Source organism: Mixophyes fleayi, chromosome 4 (assembly GCF_038048845.1).
Source record: "Mixophyes fleayi isolate aMixFle1 chromosome 4, aMixFle1.hap1, whole genome shotgun sequence".
Lineage (NCBI taxonomy): Eukaryota > Metazoa > Chordata > Amphibia > Anura > Limnodynastidae > Mixophyes > Mixophyes fleayi.
Window position 1 is genome coordinate 232349393 of NC_134405.1, and position 21467 is coordinate 232370859.

Sequence of the window (21467 nt, forward strand, 5' to 3'; positions counted from 1 at the left end):
TGTGCTGTGCTGTGCTGTGTTCTGCAGTATCAGTCCAGTGGTGCTGTGTCCTGTGCTCTGTCCTTCTGAGGTCAGTGGTGCTGCTGGGTCCTGTGCTGTGTCCTGTTCAGTCCAGTGGTGCTGTGTCCTGTGCTCTGTGCTTCTAAGGGCATAGTTATTTCCCCAATATTCCAAAGTGTTTAAAAAAAATAAAAAAAAGTTATTTAAAAAAAATACAAAAAAATAATTTCATTTTTTTTTAATTACAACAAAATTTGCACAACCAATCCTGCAGTATAAGCCCATTGGTACTGCAATATTACCAAGTTCACACATTCAGCAGTAAAAGTCCAGTGGTTCTGCAATATTACAAAGTTCACACATTCTGCAGTATCAGTCCAGTGGTGCTGTGTCCTGTGCTCTGTCCTGCTGAGTTCCGTAGTGCTGCTGGGTCCTGTGCCGTGTCCTGTTCAGTCCAGTGGTGCTGTGTCCTGTGCTCTGTGCTTCTAAGGGCATAGTTATTTCCCCATTATTCCCAAGTTTTTAAAAAATAAAAAAAAAGTTATAAAAAAAATTAAAATAAAAAAAAAAAAAAAAAAATAATTATAACCAAATTTGCAAAGCCAATCCAGCAGTATATAAGCCCATTGGTACTGCAATATTACCAAGTTCACACATTCAGCAGTAAAAGTCCAGTGGTACTGCTATTACAAGGTTCACTGATTCAGCAGTGTATAAGTCCAGTGGTACTGCTATTACAAAGTTCACTGATTCAGCAGTATAAGTCCAGTGCTACTCTCCTGTGCCGCATATAATTTTTAAAGGCTTTGCTGAGTGTGTGTGGCTTAGGGGTACGCTCTGACATTATCAAAAACAAGAGGTTGTCACACGCTGAAACTCCAACATGTATATGATGGAGAGGATGGAGTAGCAGCCGTATGTGCAGTGTAATGCAGACCTGTTGAAGGTTTTCTATATATTTTTTATTGTGGTGCCCAGTGCCCACTACTCTACGCAGTCCAGATACTATTTTTGGGTGTAATTCTGACCTGTTGAAGGATTTCTATATATTATATTGTGGTGGCCAGTGGCCAGTCCTCTATGCAGTCCAGATACTATTTTTGGGTGTAATTCAGACCTGTTGAAGGTTTTCTATATATTTTTTATTGTGGTGCCCAGTGCCCACTACTCTACGCAGTCCAGGTACATTTATTGCTGCGAATCATACAAGTTCAGGGTTTTTAATATATATTGTGGTGACCCACTCCTCTACGCAGTCCAGGTACATTTATTGGTGCGAATCATACAAGTTGATGGTTTTCTTATTATATATATTGTGGTGACCCACTCCTCTACGCAGTCCAGATACATTTATTGGTGCGAATCATACAAGTTGATGGTTTTCTTATTATATATATTGTGGTGACCACTCCTCTACGCAGTCCAGGTACATTTATTGCTGCGAATCATACAAGTTGATGGTTTTCTTATTATATATATTGTGGTGACCCACTCCTCTACGCAGTCCAGATACATTTATTGGTGCGAATCATACAAGTTCAGGGTTTTTAATATATATTGTGGTGACCCACTCCTCTACGCAGTCCAGGTACATTTATTGGTGCGAATCATACAAGTTGATGGTTTTCTTATTATATATATTGTGGTGACCCACTCCTCTACGCAGTCCAGATACATTTATTGGTGCGAATCATACAAGTTCAGGGTTTTTAATATATATTGTGGTGACCCACTCCTCTACGCAGTCCAGGTACATTTATTGGTGCGAATCATACAAGTTGATGGTTTTCTTATTATATATATTGTGGTGACCCACTCCTCTAGGCAGTCCAGGTACATTTATTGGTGCGAATCATACAAGTTGATGGTTTTCTTATTATATATATTGTGGTGACCCACTCCTCTACGCAGTCCAGATACATTTATTGGTGCGAATCATACAAGTTCAGGGTTTTTAATATATATTGTGGTGACCCACTCCTCTACACAGTCCAGATACATTTATTGGTGCGAATCATACAAGTTCAGGGTTTTTAATATATATTGTGGTGACCCACTCCTCTACGCAGTCCAAGTACATTTATTGGTGCGAATCATACAAGTTCAGGGTTTTTAATATATATTGTGGTGACCCACTCCTCTACGCAGTCCAGATACATTTATTGGTGCGAATCATAAAAGTTCAGTGTTTTTAATATATATTGTGGTGACCCACTCCTCTACGCAGTCCAGGTACATTTATTGGTGCGAATCATACAAGTTGATGGTTTTCTTATTATATATATTGTGGTGACCCACTCCTCTACGCAGTCCAGATACATTTATTGGTGCGAATCATACAAGTTCAGGGTTTTTAATATATATTGTGGAGACCCACTCCTCTACGCAGTCCAGGTACATTTATTGGTGCGAATCATACAAGTTGATGGTTTTCTTATTATATATATTGTGGTGACCCACTCCTCTACGCAGTCCAGATACATTTATTGGTGCGAATCATACAAGTTCAGGGTTTTTAATATATATTGTGGTGACCCACTCCTCTACGCAGTCCAGGTACATTTATTGGTGCGAATCATACAAGTTGATGGTTTTCTTATTATATATATTGTGGTGACCCACTCCTCTACGCAGTCCAGGTACATTTATTGGTGCGAATCATACAAGTTGATGGTTTTCTTATTATATATATTGTGGTGACCCACTCCTCTACGCAGTCCAGATACATTTATTGGTGCGAATCATACAAGTTCAGGGTTTTTAATATATATTGTGGTGACCCACTCCTCTACGCAGTCCAGGTACATTTATTGGTGCGAATCATACAAGTTGATGGTTTTCTTATTATATATATATTGTGGTGACCCACTCCTCTACGCAGTCCAGATACATTTATTGGTGCGAATCATACAAGTTCAGGGTTTTTAATATATATTGTGGTGACCCACTCCTCTACGCAGTCCAGGTACATTTATTGGTGCGAATCATACAAGTTGATGGTTTTCTTATTATATATATTGTGGTGACCCACTCCTCTACGCAGTTCAGGTACATTTATTGGTGCGAATCATACAAGTTGATGGTTTTCTTATTATATATATTGTGGTGACCCACTCCTCTACGCAGTCCAGGTACATTTATTGCTGCGAATCATACAAGTTCAGGGTTTTTAATATATATTGTGGTGACCCACTCCTCTACGCAGTCCAGGTACATTTATTGGTGCGAATCATACAAGTTCAGGGTTTTTAATATATATTGTGGTGACCCACTCCTCTACGCAGTCCAGAAAGATACCTCGTTGCAACATTTTGGACTAATAACTATATTTTGAGGTGTTCAGAATACACTGTAAATTAGTGGAAATGCTTGTTATTGAATGTTATTGAGGTTAATAATAGCGTAGGAGTGAAAATAATCCCAAAAACTTGATTTTTAAACTTTTTATGTTTTTTTCAAAAAAAATCCGAATCCAAAACCTTAAATCCGAACCGAGACCTTTCGTTAAGTGTTTTGCGAGACAAATCCGAACCCCAAAAATAATGAAAATCCGGATCCAAAACACAAAACACGAGACCTCAAAAGTCGCCGGTGCACATCCCTACATTAAAGTAATAAAATGGTTCTCTACACACTTTCAATTTAAATTCAGTCTATTTTTTTTTTTTTATAGCAAAGCTTGTCTGTGCATCCTGGTTGGATCCAAGGATTCATCAGTTCAATAATTTAAGTACTATCATTTTTATTACTTGACCTGTCAATAGACATCAGTATTTTTAAAACTTTCACATTCCCAGGATTTACGTGTGTGCTCTAAGGTCTTTGTTGTTGTAAGTGTCTCCAAGATGGTGGTACCACCTAATTTTCCAGAACATCCTCGGTTGGCGAGTTGGCACTAGTTCCTGTGACTTGATCTGGAATGGATCCGGAACATGACATCGGGTTGCCGTGGGTCTCGGTTCACTCACCAGATCACCAATGGCAGATGTCTCACAGAAGTCCTGTCCTTCACTCCTGGATTCCCTCTCTCTTGCTTTCTTTATTAATTTTTTATCCACCTACCACTCCAACCTCCTTTCCTAATTTCTCTGACTCATTGATAACTGAGGGGATGACTGTCTAACTATCTGACTATTTAATTTATAGACTAACTGTTTTCATGTTAAACTGCTAATGCACTAACTGATAGACTGGTAATTAGGTTGGCTAACTACCTGTCAGGGCCAGTGTGGACTGCAGCTGTGGCATGTCTATCCCCACTCCGAACATATCGCATTTTACCTGTTAAGGCATGTCACTTCTCACAGCTTGCCCTCCACTACCACTCTTCTGTGTTCGCCTGTCTTGCTAAGACTCTCTGACAGAAGTTGCATCCTGTCCCATTGCTTAGCAACCTTGCAGGCGGTTCTGCGCAAGCACAGACCTTCACCGCGCAAGTACTGATTGCCAAAATACAAGATGCCCAAGCCTTACCTCCAGTCCCTTCAGCTCCTGCAATGGAACTATTGCCCTCCGCAGTCAATTCTGAACCCGAGCCATTGATCAAATTAGCTGAAAAAGATGGAGAAGATTGTACCCAGTATTGTTTCTTATGGCTCAGTGTCGTTTAGTTTTTTAAATGCGTCCCCAAACTTATTCTACTGACTCTTAAAAGTAGGGCTAATCCTTACTTTGTCTAAGGGAGATGCCTTAGATTAGACTACTCCTTGCTTGGAAAGACAGCATTCTATGTTGTTAAATATTTCAGTAAAAATGTTGATGACCTCCACAAGGCAACCACTGGTGAATCTGTTTTATCAAACCACAGGCAAGGTCCACGGTCAGCCCTACACAATACCATTGTATTCCGTCAGTGGATGGGGGACACTGATTGTAATGTTGCAGCCAAACGATATCAATATTGCAAAAGAATTTATGACGATATTTAAGATGAATTGGTCTGTATAGACCCTCCTCAATGTCTAGAAGAATTCACGGATAGATGCATGACTATTGACAGCCGTCTCACGGAATGGCAAAAAGTTCAGTAGTAACTCCTCTGATCACTACATCAGGGCCTTTAGCTACTAAACCTGAGGAGTCTGAACCCGAGCCAATGCAAATAGGGAGTGTTATGGGTCCACTCTCCCCTCAAGAAAGGGCAAGAAGAAGGGGGTTCAATCTATATATTTATTGTGCCAGTCTGAAGCATTTCTTTGCAGAGTGTCCGATGGGAGACTTCCAGACCTCAAATCTTTAAAGAGGGGGGATCAGGGGTAATTTTTTTCGCTACCCTCTTATCATCAATCTAAATTTGCCAAGACTATTCCCCATTGTTATATATCTCTTCAGCTAGACTTTTATACCTTTGGAAACTCTTGAGAGGTAAAACAAATGACTGGTGATCTAGGTAGACTAGAGGAATGGTCAAGAGTGTGGCAACTACAGTTTAATGTCAAAAAATGCAAAATGCAATATAATGGAAACTACCGATGAGTAAAGGGATCTAGGAGTCACTATTTCAGGTGATTTAAAGGCAGGTAAGCAATGTAACAAAGCAATGTGGAAGGCAAGTCAGATGCTTAGTTGCATAGGGAGAGGAATTAGTAGCAGAAAGAAAAAAGTAATAATGTCATTTTGTAGGGCATTGTTATGGCCTCATCTAGAATACTGTGTTCAATTCTGGAGGCCATATCTCCAAACGGATATAAATACATTACAAACTGTACAAAGAAGGGCAACTAAAATGGTACATGGCCTATAGCATAAAACTGGAAAAACTAAAAGATCTTAATATGTATAGTTTGGAGCAGAGAGGAGAAAGGGGGGACATGATAGAAACTCAAACATATCAATGGTTTTAACAAGGTACAGGAGGGAAAACATTTTTCAAAGGAAGAGAAATATTAGAACACAAGAACATGCACTGAAACTGGAGGGAAGTAGGTTCAGAGGAAAAACTACTTCACAGAAAGTGTAGTGGATAAGTGGAATAACCTCCCATCAGAGGTGGTAGAGGCTAATACAGTAGAGCAGTATAAACATACTTGGCATAGACATATGAATATCCTTATAAGGAATAAGGGATCAAACAAGGTTTGAGTTTACCATAAAAGAATGGGTAGACTAGATGTGCCAAGCGGTTTTTATCTGCAGTCAAATTCTATATTTCTATGTAGCCATGGTGACCATGAGATTGCAAAATATTCATAAATTCAGAATAGTTTACCCTGAATTACAAGAGTACACAGATTACTTGATTTCTTCGGATTTTTGTACCAACCTCTGTTATATGTAAAGAAAACATAAATTAATTTCATGACTCCAAAATGGCAGGTCATCTTGGAATAAAACTATAAATCTCATTTCAAGATACAATTGGTGGCCACAACATTCCAAAGAAGTTAGGCTCTAGGGGGTATACTTACTATGCAGCAATTCTGTAGACCCGCCTATTCTCAGTGCTTTGTCATTTTTTAAAACGGCACTTTTATTAAAGACAAAGCCCATCCGTTTTTGTCTTTAATAAAATATGCTTTTGAAGAAAATGACTTCAAAGCGCTGGGAATCGGGGATTCTATGGAATGAACGCATAGCAAATATACCCCTATTTCTCTATTTTGTGCACAAAAGCCAGATAGTTGGAATAGTCTTTATCTCTGCTTGAGTGACAGCTACCCCCAGGCACTTGCAGAGTCTAACAGAGGAGAGGGTATAGCCACGAATCTCGATAATAGTATATGCTGAGCAGGTAGTACAGTCACAGGTCTAAACAGCGGAATAAACAGAACAGATATAGCTGTGAAGCGATGCACTGGGGTGAGCAGAAGTATTGAATCCACACAGGTGATATAATTCTGGAACAGGACGGATGATGAACGATACCTTGCAGTGAGGTCACAGGTCTTGACTGTAGAATAAGCTGAACAGGTAATGCTGTGAAGTGATGAACTACGGAGGGCTAAAGCACTGAGATCCACACAGGTGTTAGAACTCTGGAACAGGACCGATGATAACTGATGCTGCAGCCTCTGAACGAATAGCCTAAGTCACGAACACAGGAACAAAGGTAAGTATGAGCATGGACTTGTAGTTCAACAATGGAATGCTGAAAAATAGCAGACTTTATTTCTTTTACAGTCAAGTAATTTTCTCAACTTTTCTTCAGTTGTTCAAACCATAATTTTTACTGGTAGATGTCTGCCCCATATAACTTCTGTTTTTCGAGTTGCATATTTTATATTTATGTGTGTACAGAGAGTGAGAGAGAGATGTAATGGTCTATCTTTTTAATTGGTATGAATGTGATTTAACTGTCCAGATGGGATGCTGTGTGAATGTGTGTGTATTAGTGTGTTTTTTTCCGAAGAAGAAAAATGCTGCAAAGTTTATATCTGTATATGAATGATTAAACATTTCCTGTAAATCGCTGAGTGTATGTCAATGCTATATTGCTAAAGGTTAAGTAGGTAAATAATAACTTCATGTGGTTAGCTTTATTGTGATCTTACTTCTTAGGACATAAGTGCCTGTGCTAAAAAATATATATATATATTTTTTTCATATTCTATAGAATATATCGACCACGCCATATGGGAGGTAAGCTGCATATTTCTATGTTAACTATTTCTGCTAACATGGATAGTTGACACTGGTTAATTTAAGAAAAGTGAATACATGTATTTTAATACAGTACTGTTAATATTTTATATAACATTGAGTGCATATCTGTGTTGTCAGCTCCAAATATGATGTTTTGTTTTGAGATTCCCAAGGTTTCAGAAGTTCATATTCTGTATCACACAAAGTCCAGGTCTACAAGTTAGTCTGTGCAACTAACACACTTTGTTAAAACAAAGCAGAGCAACACAGCAGACAAATTTGGGTAGTTTTATTCCTATCTCTGCCGAAGTTCCCAGCAGCCTCCTTCATATTACTTCACACACTTAAATCCATTACTGGGTTTCTCTGTCCTGGACATTCGCCATCTACTACACACACACAGACACACACACATACACACACACACACACACACATATATATATATATATATATATATATATATATATACACAAATACACATACACAGTGCATCTGGAAAGATGTCTGCCTCATATAACTTCTGTTTTTCAAGTTGCATATTTTATATTTATGTGTGTACAGATAGTGAGAGAGAGATGTAATGGTCTGTGCTTTTCATTGGTATGAATGTGATAGATATATATATATATATATATATATATATATATATATATATTGTGGCAAGAGCCCGCTACTGCTGAAGCACACGCGAACACCTTCTTCTTTTTATGCAGCTTTATTGTCAGGATGGTTAAAATGTATTTGACACCATATGAATTTCACAGCAAATATGGAGACCCTAAACGCTAGCTAGATATAGACCAGCTCTCTCAAGACCAGCCAGCTTCACCAGCGTTGGTCTCCGTGCACAAATGACACAATCAAGCTTTTATACATGAAACTCCTCCCCAAGCCTTAGCTTGATAGGCAGGTGACACACCCACCTTCTCTTTAAGAGGAAACGCCCATCACTGCCTCTGTTTGCACTAACAGACACACCCTGTCTGTTTGCTGAGAGGAAGGAGCTTTCAAATCATGTACGTTAACCAAACTTTAAACTATACATAAATCTTTACTTGGTTTAACCTCAATCTAGGTGCATAACTGCACCAATGTTTTATTCTGCTTGTATGCTTTCTCTGCATCTTGTCAGATAAATGCCTCCCTTTGTTACATATCCCTCCCCCTAGCGTCTCCAAGTAGGGGGATGCAGACTTTGCGAGGAGCGCATATTTTCGTGACAATGCATCTGCATTCTTGTGCAGAATCCCAGGTCTATGTTCTACTGAGAACTTGAAAGGTTGCAGTGCCAAGAACCAGCGGGTTACCTTGGCATTTACCTCCCGGTTGTTCTGCATCCATCTCAATGGTGCATGATCTGTTATTAAGGTGAACTCTCTGTCTAGGAGATAATAGCGCAGAGCTTCTGTAGCCCATTTTATGGCGAGACATTCTTTCTCCACAGTGGCATATTTTTGTTCCCTTGAAAGCAACTTACGACTTAGGTACAGGACAGGATTTTCTACTCCATTCTTCTCCTGTGACAAGACTGCACCTAAGCCAACACCAGAAGCATCAGTTTGGAGGAAGAACCTCCGGGTAAAATCCGGTGCTTGTAGAACTGGGGAGGAACTTAACAATTATGTCCATAACATATACCGCATATACTCGTGTATAAGCAGAGTTTTTCAGCGCATTTTTGTATGCTGAAAAAGGCAACTCGGCTTATACACGGGTGAACTTACCTGGTGTCCGGTCCCTCGGCTGTTAACTTCTGCATATGCGTTCCAACAACAGGAAGTTCGGCATTTAGAACGCAAACTTGCGTTTCAAATGCAGAACTTCCTGTTGTTGGAACGCATATGCTTTCCACTGCGGGGTAAGTAAAAAAAAAAATCTCTCTCTTTTTTTTTTTTTTAATTTACAGTGCACTGTAAATTTTCAAAATAAGGTTACACTTCAAAACTATCTACTTTGCTTCAAGGTAAATCAAATTAGCTTATATTAGATAATGAACAAACAATACAGCCACCATGTTATGTAGCACTTTAGAGAAAATGTTCATACATTTATATCCCTACCCCTTATAGTCGAAGTTCTTTATTACAAAAACACACAGTGAGGTCCATTTTTGTCAACAGCAAATTAATTGACTGTAGGAGAAAACCTGAGGACACCTACACAAACACAGAGTACACAGACTCCACTGTGATGATGACTTCATAATCATAGCTGTCATTTTCAACAGTCCTGATCAAAAACTAAATTATCTCAATCAAATGTAAATTGAGATTGCCAGATTAATGTTGGACGCACACATGGAGTAATTTGTGCTCATTTCAATCTTTAAAAGGTTTAACTGGCTATTGTAATCAGAAACCTATATGGGTAAATTATGCTTTTTATTGACCTAAAACACCTTTCCTTTGGGGTTAAAGATATATAAAAATAAGTTCCAATAGAGATATAAATTAAAATAAAATTTCAGTAAAAGCAAAAATGCCACCTGTCAAAACTGTACTTCATTTTACAACTCTCCACAACAGTGGCCTAGTGGTTAGCACTTCTGCCTCACATCACTGGGGTCATGAGTTCAATTCCCGACCATGGCCTTATCTGTGTGGAGTTTGTATGTTCTCCCTGTGTTTGCGTGGGTTTCCTCCGGCTGCTCCGGTTTCCTCCCACACTCCAAAAAAACATACTGCTAGGTTAATTGGCTGCTATCAAAATTGACCCTAGTCTCTCCCTCTCTGTCTGTCTGTGTGTGTCTAAATTAGGGAATTTAGACTGTAATCCCCAATGGGGCAGGGACTGATGTGAATGAGTTCTCTGTACAGTGCTGCGGAATTAGTGGCACTATATAAATAAATGATGATGATGATGATGTTAGATGTAAGTATCTGAGGTCTGTTGTCAAGCAGACACCTCTGCTACTCATCCAGATACAATTTTAACTCTGAATACAGCATACATACATGTTCACTTGCATCACTCAATAATTAGCACAAATGATTGCTACAATTAACTAATATCTGTGAAGATTGAAATTCTATCACTCATGTCCATCCTTAATATATTACAGTCTAATGTTTACACTTGTAAGAGGAAGTTTGCTGCTGCTGCTGGCGGCAGTAGGCCGCAGCATTGAACCCAGACAGGTTGTGGGTCTGCATGGCAAGTGGGGTGATGAGACTCAGCTCCTGGCCAGAGAAAGTGAAGGCATTGTTGGCACAGCTATTTGGAGATATGGTCAATTTCAGAGTTGTATAAAAAGTCTGGAGCCACCTCCTCTATGAGGAAACGCAAGTTACCCTTAAGCTTACATTCCACTATGAATAAGGGCCAGAGTGCAGTAGGACACAAACACTCAGACTTGCCTGGAGCACAAAAAATACCTAGTTATACCTGCATGTCTTACTATTTTGATAGAATCACTAAACTGCTCCTTCTTAAAGAATAGTCTAGAGTCTCCCTGATCCAATAAGTAAAAATGAAAGACCTGTAAATATTACTTTGTATGTTGCAGAACTTTGGAACACCTTATTCCAGGAGTGGAATATGATGGCACAAGGCAGCCTATACGAGGAGAACGTTTCTGCACAATGTAATACTGGCCGTGTGCCTACTGTGATAGTAATATAAACATTTGAACGATTAATTTTAAATGTCAAATGTGGGTTCTGTGCAACTGGAAGCCCCCCCCCCCTCCCTCTTCCAAGTGCACTCCTACAGCCACTAGATTTAGCAATGTTTCTGTCACTCATCGGACTGTTAGTGCCTCTAGGTTAGGACATGGGTCTCTTTCGCTCCTGCCGGCGCCTCTCCTGAGCCGCGGCCGTCCGCCATCTTGACTAAGATTGCGCATGTGCAGAAACCCTGAACTGTTAATACCTTGCCTCTAGTCTCATTGGTTAATTAATCACCTCTCAGTACTTAAGGCACCTGTTGCCCTATTACCTTTGCCTGTTCTTGGTTCTCATTCCTTGAGACTCTGAGGTGTTTCCTGTTTCTGCTCGTGTTATCCGTTTGCTCTGGACAAGTCTCCTCTCCACATCGGTAGTAGAACTTACCCGCTGCAGACTACTCTCGCTACCTCCGTTACCTGCCTGCTTCTGGACAAGTCTTCTCTCCACATCGGTAGTAGAACTTACCCGCTGCAGACTACTCTCGCTACCTCCGTTACCTGCCTGCTTCTGGACAAGTCTTCTCTCCACATCGGTAGTAGAACTTACCCGCTGCAGATTACTCTCGCTACCTCCGTTACCTGCCTGCTTCTGGACAAGTCTTCTCTCCACATCGGTAGTAGAACTTACCCGCTGCAGACTACTCTCGCTACCTCCGTTACCTGCCTGCTTCTGGACAAGTCTCCTCTATACATCAGTGGTACAACTTGCCTATTGCAGACCACTCACGTTACTCCGTTCCACGCCTGCACCTGGACAAGTCTTCCCTTCACATCAGTGGTACAACTTGCCTATTGCAGACCACTCACGTTACTCCGTTTCACGCCTGCACCTGGACAAGTCTTCTCTACACATCAGTGGTAAAACTTGCCTATTGCAGACCACTCACGTTACTCCGTTCCATGCCTGTGCCTGGCCAAGTCTTCCCTTCACATCAGTGGTACAACTTGCCAATTGCAGACAACTCACGCTTTTCTGTTACACAGCTGCGCTGGACAAGTCTTCTCTACATATCCGTGGTGAAACTTACCAGCTGTAGACCACTCATGTCTCCTTGTGATATAGCTACTACTCTGTATGGTACCTATTAGCTGGACTAAAGTCTACAAGTGCCTCTGTATTGTAGCTGCAAGTCGCTGACTCTTCTACTATATTGTTGATTGGTCTTTGCCTAACGTTATCCAGTTATCAAGTACTGGCCTGCTATATGCTACCTGCGTGCTAAGGCACTTGGACTCTTTCCTCATTTTATCCTGCTTACTAAACTGCTGTACCATCACAGTTCCACGGTGCCAAGACTCAGCATTTATACTATTGACATTCCTTTCCTCTATTCTACTGTATGGTTCCACTGATTCACCACACTACCCAGTGGTCCGCACTTCTGGTAAGTGTAGCTACACCTGGTGAATTCTGGGTAAAACTCCTAGTGCTCGTGACAGTTTCATTTACTTGATGACCAAATTTGCCCTAAAAGTTCTAAGTGGAATCTAAGAAAAAATGTAGAGGCTTGTAATGATTTTAAGGTGTTTTTTTTTTAAACTGACTGGTTTCATTCAAAGTTGTATCAACTTGTATTAATTGCAATTCCTATTGCCATCTCTATTGCTCCTTTGCTCTTATTTGCTGCAGTTTTGGTCACAGCAGCTGCCATTGAACATGGGGAACAACTGCCCAGACTCTACAGTGAACATGACACTAAAGAAAAAACATGAAACAGAAGGTAAAAATGACCCTGCCCAAATGAGCTAACAATATAAGAAGTGTGGGAAACATATGATACCGAAGTTAATGGAGTAAAAACTGGTGGGGAAAATGCAGATGGCTATTGTTACAGAGCAGCATTAAGAGCCTCTAATAAAAAAATAATAGAGCAGTCACTGGCATTTCTCTGTAGCTACCGGTGGTGTAGGACGGTTGGAACGAGGAGAGACAGCAGTAGGTGGAGACACGAAATATGAACCAATTTCTGTAGAACTCTTAAAACAGTAACCAAAACTGTCCTTCACCATTTATCATAACTGAGCGTCCTTTCACTGCTGGTTCTAGTGGAGGCTGTAGTACCACTGTCAGTTTGGAGTAACTGTGCATAGCCTGTGTTTTTTCTTTAGTGTCATGCTCGCTACTTAAGAAAGAGCCTGGGTAGTTGTACCCATGTTCGATGGCAGCTAATGTCACCAAGGAGGCAGCAAAGATCACCAAAGGAGAAATAGAGATAGCAATGTATAAGAGTGGATACAAATTTTAATGAAAACAATAAGTTAAAGACAAACTTTAAAATCATTACAGGCCCCCTTTAATATTTTTAAAAAATGATTTGCAAAATAAAAAAAAGCATTTAAAAGATGAGACCATGTATGTTAAATTAACAGATTGTGTGATATAGCTGACAAACCCTAGGTAATGAATGTATAAATAAATAAATTATGTGAACCCTCTAGATATTCATGTTACTATCAAAGTAGGCACATGGCCAAAATAACTCCTGAAATAAGGTGTTCCAAAGAGCATCTGTAATATTGAAAGTAATTTTTACAGGTTTCTCAGTTTTTATCAGATCAGGGTGAAGACTTTTCTTTGAGGGGGTAGGATGTCCATTTTATATATTGTTTATATCACTATTGTATTGTACAAACATGAAAGCGTAACTAGGTATTTTTTTGTGCCCCAGGCAATAGGGCCTCTATCAAGGGGATATGAAGGGTACAAATGTAAAGGACCCAGACTGACTAGGGGACCTAAGGGGGCAAATGATCCAGTTGTGAACTATTTCTGATTCACATATAGTCTGTGAAGCTAAAGCAGTTTGTGGCAGTGATCATCGGCGCCAGCAGGCCTTGAGACAAATGTAAAGCGCCTTAAATAGTCTTATGGCATGTGGGGAGGTCTGAAGGTCATGAAAGGGGCATATGGAGAGGTCTGGGCATATAAGGGGCATGTGGGGAGGTCTAAGGGGCATATTGCTTATTTCAGTTTTGTGAGGATACACTATTGCATGCAGGGCCAGATTAACCCGAGGTCTAACTGGGCTACAGCCCAGGGGCCTCGGGCATCCAGTGGGCCCTTGAAAGTGCTCAGCAGCATTATTGATCGGTGCGGGGGCGCCATCGGCCCAATCAATGCTGCTGAGCACTGTCACTGTAGTCCTTCCGCGGCGCTCAGTAATCTCCTTACTGAGAAGATCTTGTGAGGAAAGACTACAGTTACAGGAGGAGGTAAGCGCTGGGGGGGGGGGGGGGCGGCGGATGGCTAACTGGGGGGACCTCACGGGGGCGCTCACGGGGGAATGGGGCCCCTTTAGCCCAGGGGCCCCCATTCCCTTAATCTGGCCCTGATTGCATGCTCTATGGCACCCCACTGCTTCCTCCGGGCCGTGGGAAGGGACCTCACAATTTCTAATGGCAGCCCTGAGAGCAAGGGCATAGGAAGAACCCGCCCCCCCCACACAAAAAAATATTGCTGTAGGGCCCAGTGATGTAGTGTTCTGCCCCTGCCTCCATATGGAGGGACACCTGTTTGGTGATCTCCATACTGGGATGAAGAGGACTGCAGTAGATGTGGTAGTGAAAACAAGGATCTCAAAAGATAGATGCTTGGGAGTATACATGTATAGCAGCTGAACATAATGCTACAAAAGTGGTGTATTTTCCGTTCTCACAATGTGTGGGAATGCACTTTTTTGGGGGTTATGTGTTTAGGTTTTACTTATATACCTATGAAAGTTTTAATAGTGCCTTGACATGAAGCAACATATGATTGAGGTTTAGTGGCCTTTTAGGATCATACATGCATAAAAAGGCTGGCAAATGCGACATTTTGATCTTGTTTTTACAGATGGACCAGGGGCAAACGCAGGATTTGTAGAGGGGGGTTTCCACACCATGCCGCCAGTGGGCATGACCATCATGCATGGGGGCGTGGCTATAATTTCAGACAGTGCTTGGCTGCTCTCCAACTCTTCCTATCCCCATAATATACATGGGCAATGCTGCATGCACTACTGTTAGGTGCACGGAGCTCTCCCTTTTCAAGCAGAGCTGTGTGAAGTGGGGGCAGGGTCCAGCCACCTCAATTATACAGTGCTCCAGGCTTGGAAGGGGGTTTCCAGGCACTAGGAAATCCCCCCTCGGTTTGCCTATGTGGACAGGGCCCGTTTGTCCCAGGTTTTAAAGTCTTGTCCCTGGAAATATTTGTCCTTTGTCCAATTTTTCAAAACTGACCAACTGTCAAATACAGATACAATTTCCTTTATTCTGTATACAAGATGTAGATTTCACTATCTGTTATTATTATCTGGGCTATGCAACTTAATAGTATTAAAGAAGAACATTTAAAATACAAAAATATAAGATTATAACTATGTTCAGTAAATGCATACTTTCCAACTGTCCCTATTTACTCCAACAGTCCCCAGCAGATATAATTAAAACCATTATTATCATACTTGCCAACAATGTATAGTCTGCTTTACCCTTTCCTATTTGGGAAAAGCTTAGCATAGATATAATATTATTGATTTTGAAGTTTGTGTATGAACGTGAGCTAACAGTGACTAACCCAAATTAAAATATATTGATTTCCTGTTCGTACCGTTTACCCCAATAACTACCCATGAGAAGGAGGCTTTAGCAAACCAACAAAATGGCTGACTTTCTTGCCAGCGACACTTACAATAACATATTGAGGAGTGTACACTTTTCTAGCATTTCCGATGTTGTAGTGACGTCACTTCTTATATGTTAGGCGGCTGTTTAGAATCCAAGATGAGTAGTCGGCAGGAAAGGCTACAGGAGTTGAAGAGAAGGCGCCGGGGTGCGGACTGGATTAAGCTCCAGGGTCGCTTATTGCCGGTGAAAGATGATGCTGCAGAGGCTGAGGACTCTGACATGGAGGACGATGTGGAGCAGCCTGAGGTCTCGGATCCTGAGTTCCTGGATGCCGATGAAATTGAAGGCGGAGCGCAGCAGGTCAACTCCTGGGCTCCCCAGAACTCCAAAGGTTAAGATAGAACTTTGCGGTCACCTCGCCCGGACTGCTACTATCTAGTCCCCATCTGTGCCACATTCAGGCCTTGCCACATCCCGCTATACTGCAGTTTATACAGTTAATGTCTCATCCACCTGTCATTGAATGTCAGTGATAGTAACACAGACGGATAAGTTACCATTTGTGATACAATAATTACAGTTAGATCTTACGAGGCTCTTGGATTGTCATATAATTCTTTTTCGTTTATTTATTAAAGAGAATCTAAAATATTTTTAACACTCACATTATCATTGTACAAAAAGAAAAACTGTTAATAAGTAGATGAACATAAACTGCCCCCCACTAACCCCTGTTGTAACTAATTGCACACAAATGTCAACAAAGTATAGTGACAAGGTGCCTGATTCATTAAGGATCTTAACTTGAGAAACTTCTTATTTAATTCTCCTGGACAAAACCATGTTACAATGCAAGGGGTGCAAATTAGTTTTCTGTTTTGCACATAAGTTAAATTAAGTTATCAAGTATTATTTGTACACTGAAATTTAAAGTTGATATTTGTGTGCTACATGAAAAAACAGTCAGTATTTAACTTATGTGCAAAACAGAAAACTAGTTTGCACCCCTTGTATTGTCACATGGTTTTGTCCAGGAGACTTAAATAAGTTTATTAAGTGAAGATCCTTAATGAATCAGGCCCAAGAAGAGAGCACATAAGGCATGCAGGGTATTTTTACTGAAGGGGGAGACTACTTGAATAAATGAAAGGTATAACCATATCTGATGAGTTATTTTCATGTAAGGATCTTGGTAATGAAGGTTGGTAGAGTAAATTCTGCTGTGCCTCTTTGCTGGTACCATCTTCTGTCCTGAGCTACTTCTATAGTATCCTCTTTATACTTGCTGCTTTTACCCTGACATTTTCTTCTGTCAATGAATGTGGTGCTAAGTAATATGAGAGTGAGGATTGGAGAAACCGGTGTCAAAAGGAAACCTCATCTGTGTGAAAGTGCTGGGCTAGAAGTAGTGGATGCAGCAGGAGAAAAGCTGCCATTGTGGGAACAGTTGCTCAGAAAAGGATGAGGTTGTATGAACTGAGACACCAAGCCAATGGCCATTACAAAGTTAGAGCTGTAATGTGCACTAGGGCAGAGGGCATCTGCCCTCTGGGCCAGTCCCTTAGTGGGATACTTTGGGCTGGGGCACCTGCATTTTTTCCCCTTTAAAATGCTCTTAATAGGCTGCTGAGTTGAGTCTTGCCCCCAAGGCTAAAATGTGCAAGCTCTCCCCTGCATGTGCAAGAAAGTGAACATAAAAATAAGCATTATTATTTACAATACATACAATGTCATGCAGTAAGCTGCTCAGCTTATAATTTAACGTTGTCTGGGACACAGAGAGACAGTGTTCTAAGTTCAGCTAATACAGCATTGAAACTGAAGTATCCCTCCACTTTATCAGATATGTTATTCAGACTACTATTAATTTACTCTCTGGATGCCAATGATTTATATGGAGTTTCCTTATTATGGTTACCCACTGGTGTTGAAGTGCTGCATCTATCTTTCATTTTTACTCCAAGTACAATACATGCAAACTCCTCTACAAATAAAACCCATTGTGTTCTATGTGTCCATATGTATTTGCATTCATGCTTATGTTTGTGTTGCAACAAGCCTTTTGTGGGATGCTGCATGTTCAATTCCAGTTTCATCAGAGTATGTCATCACACTGGAAAAAGTTTATTGAACGCTATGGGAGCGTATTGTCTACATGCCCATTAGAACAAGGTTTCCCAAATCCAGTTTTCATGGCCCTCTAACAGAACATGTTTTCCAGGTCACAAGTGATGTAATTAGGATCACTTATGGACCAGTCCGCAATGAATACACCTGTGTTCAAACAAGCACACATGGAAAACATGCTAAGTTGGGGCTCTCTGAGGACTGGATTTTGGAAACCCTGCATTAGGGATACAACACACAGTTTTAATCAGTGTTGTGCTGTATTTTTTTAAATTTACTTCTTATGGGACATTTATTTCAATAGACTTGTATGCTACACATGGAATTTCAATGAAATGAATGGGACCTATAAATTATTATTTAATACAAATAATATCATTATAGTAAGGTGCAACAATGCAGGACAGTGGGTAAAACAGAACATACATAAAACAGGAACAAAAGGTAGACACAGTAAAAGCAGACATGTAATCTCACCCTACCTTTTGTTTTCAAGTGTGAAAAGGGCTCAGCTGAGACAAGAGGATTGACTGTGGTTCTGAATAAATATTGAAACTGTTTTGAGGTATAGTGTGAGTTTAGGCTTTAATAAAGAGGTGATTTTTCAAAGTAGATTTGAAGACTGGGGCTGAATCTTAGCACGCCTGATACAGTGTTCTATAAAGGAGTAACGGCATGGGAGAAGTCTTGTAGGCAGTAGTGAGAAGTAGTTATCAGATAGGGCGTAGGTTAAAGCTGAATCTAAGGCTGGGTACACACTACAGAATTTTCTGACCAATGTGTTATCTACGATGATTGTAACAAAGACTGAAAAAAAAAAAGTCACAATCAGCATGCAGATTCATGCGTACACACTATACATGTTTTAAATATTTTACCCCCCAGATATGTGTTATTCAATTGTCGTAGCAGTCAGTTGAAAAGATCATGACTTTGTAAACTCTATGGAGATCCTGATCGTGAGTACATACACACTGCATTATTGAAACGACAATGGTACAATATTTATAGTTCTGCTGAACAATCAAATGAAAAGACGATTTGTACTTTGGAATGATTATCGTTCATGGTTTAAGTGTAGACACTAAAGCGATATTGTCCCGAATAGTCGTTTATCGGGTGATTGACCCAATAGTCATCTGAGAAACCTGTAGTGTGTACCCAGCCTAAGACGGTGTGAGGGACAGCATTTCAAGATGAGGTTTGAGAAGTATGAAGGGCTGTTAGTGTTGAGGTCTTTTTATGTGAAGGTGAGCAACTTGAATTGGGTTCTGGAGGATATGTGGAGTGTCCCAACCAAGTCAACAAGGGCATGCATGATATGTGGAAGTTAAATGGTTAATAAAAACAAAGCCACTAGGTCCGAATGCAAATCACTAAACAGAAGATCATATTGAATCTAAGGATTGAGCATTGTTTAGTTTCCCGATCCTCGTAAACTGTTGAACAAATAAAAATATCTGATCCAAGTACTATTATATTTTTGGATTGCACTTAAAGGATAAGTCCACCTTTTTATTGTTATTTATATTTATATATTAAATGTGTGTTTGCTTTAATTTTTTAATTAAAGAAATGTCCAAACTGACACATTAAGAGTCATAAGGGGAGAATTCAATTCCCCGTGGATTTTTTCTTTAACGCTGCCTTAAAAAATGCAAAACGATCCACGCGTGTTTGAACATGCAGTCGCGGCCATTTTTTACTTAACGCAGCATTAAAAATCGTGGTATTCAGTTTGAAAACAGGTAACGCCACCCCCGCATGCAAATTTTTAGGGGCATGGAGGGGAGGGTTTAACGCGGCCATCTAGAATAGAAAAATGCATTGCCATACATTGGCACATATTTGTATTGCATTACACACCCTTCTATTTTATAATATCTACAAACAGCACTTTTTTTGTTTTTACTATACTTTTTTTTTTATTATACAATTATCTATACTATCACTAAACACATTAGTACATACATATCAATACATACATATATTAATTATTGATTCTTGTGTTTATTTTAGTATTTTTTTACATATTTTTTGTAAAAAAAAAAAAAAATCACCTTTTTCATGTGATACATTACTGAGAAACATATGTTTTACATGTTTTTAATTTTTTCCACAGCCATGAAAGGTACGAGATTAAACTGCCGATTTGACAGTTTACCATCCCAAGTTAAAAAAGAATTGAGTAGCTTTTAACGCTTTTCCCTCCCTCCCTATACTTTCAATAGATAATCTACTTTTCCGCGATGGGAACGTTTTCGCTAACAAAACGGTGCATTAAAAATAGATTTGAATAACGGGTAAAGTTAATGCGCTCCAGAATGAGTGAAAACCATGTTAAAATCACTTACCGCGGTGCTAAAAAGAAATTACCGCTGAGAATTGAATTCCCACCATAGTTACACACTCTACCAGTTGGGCTTCTGTTCTCTGTAACATTTTAAATGCAATGCATGCACTATGATGGCAGGCAAATAATGCAAGGAGGGGTTGTGTGTTATTTATATGCATGGAATGCAGCATTTGAAGTGCAAGTTTGAGGAAATGGAAAAACAACCAAACTGTTAGATGCATTTTTAGTAGCAAGAGTATCTATTAAACTAAAGTCACCGTGTAGGGCAATTTTATATTAAAAATTACCCTTAAGGCTTAAGTTAAATTCACTAAAGGTGGGTGTATCTTGTCTTATTGCAGTTAAATTAATTTCCTTCATATTTGACACCTGGAATATATGAATACATAGGGCTAATATGCTATGTATAGCATACTAAACAAGCTAAGGGAAGTAGTGGACAACTGTTTAAATTGTTGTATGTGGGATATATGTTAAATTGTAGTGTATTTTTGTAATGGCTATTATTTTTGTCTTTTAGTAAAAATTGAAACAAAGGACTCAAAAGAGTATTTAGTAAAAGGATTCTTTCTACTTGTGGATCCTTGGTGGTCTGTTATTGTGGATGTGAAACAAAGTGGTTCTCAGTACTTTGCAAAAGGACATCCATCATACATACTTGAAGATGATATCTTAGGAAGAGAGTCCATCCTCCCGTTGTTTCTAAAGGAATGTAACATGCCAGATGAGCACAAAAAGGCTTTTCTAGACTGGCTGCCGCAGTCCCCTTCTGTCACTTTCAGCAGACTGAAAGAACTAGCGGCTAAATTTACAGTGGAATGCAAAATAAATATCTTAATACACATGGAGAATTCAAGTACGTGCAGCTTTATTTTGTTTTTATGCATTGGGAACTTTTGGCTACTGCTAACATTGTTAAAACAAGCAGTAATATTGTCACAATTGCAATAACTTGTACTTTCTATGTCAAGTGACTTTACTGCACTTCTGTGCTGGATCGTGTCATTTTTGCTAAGCCAACAATGTTGTAATATTGATGAAATATATTGCTTGCTTTGATAGTTTCTATAGAAAGCCCTGGAGCCAAGCTGAATTAACATGATTATTTGATTTCATTCAAAAGTTGACTAAA

The 21467-nt window shown here is 39.8% G+C and overlaps 1 protein-coding gene across 1 annotated transcript in view; it reads left to right on the forward strand.

The window, feature by feature from the left end:
• Positions 1-15962: 15962 nt before the first annotated feature.
• HELB (DNA helicase B) overlaps positions 15963-21467 on the forward strand; it is a 49494-nt gene continuing 43989 nt past the window's right edge. The window contains exons 1-2 of the mRNA XM_075209483.1: positions 15963-16243; positions 20856-21191. Of these exons, the coding sequence (XP_075065584.1) occupies positions 15982-16243; positions 20856-21191 (598 nt within the window). The 5' untranslated portion in view covers positions 15963-15981. The remainder of the gene's footprint in view (positions 16244-20855; positions 21192-21467) is intronic.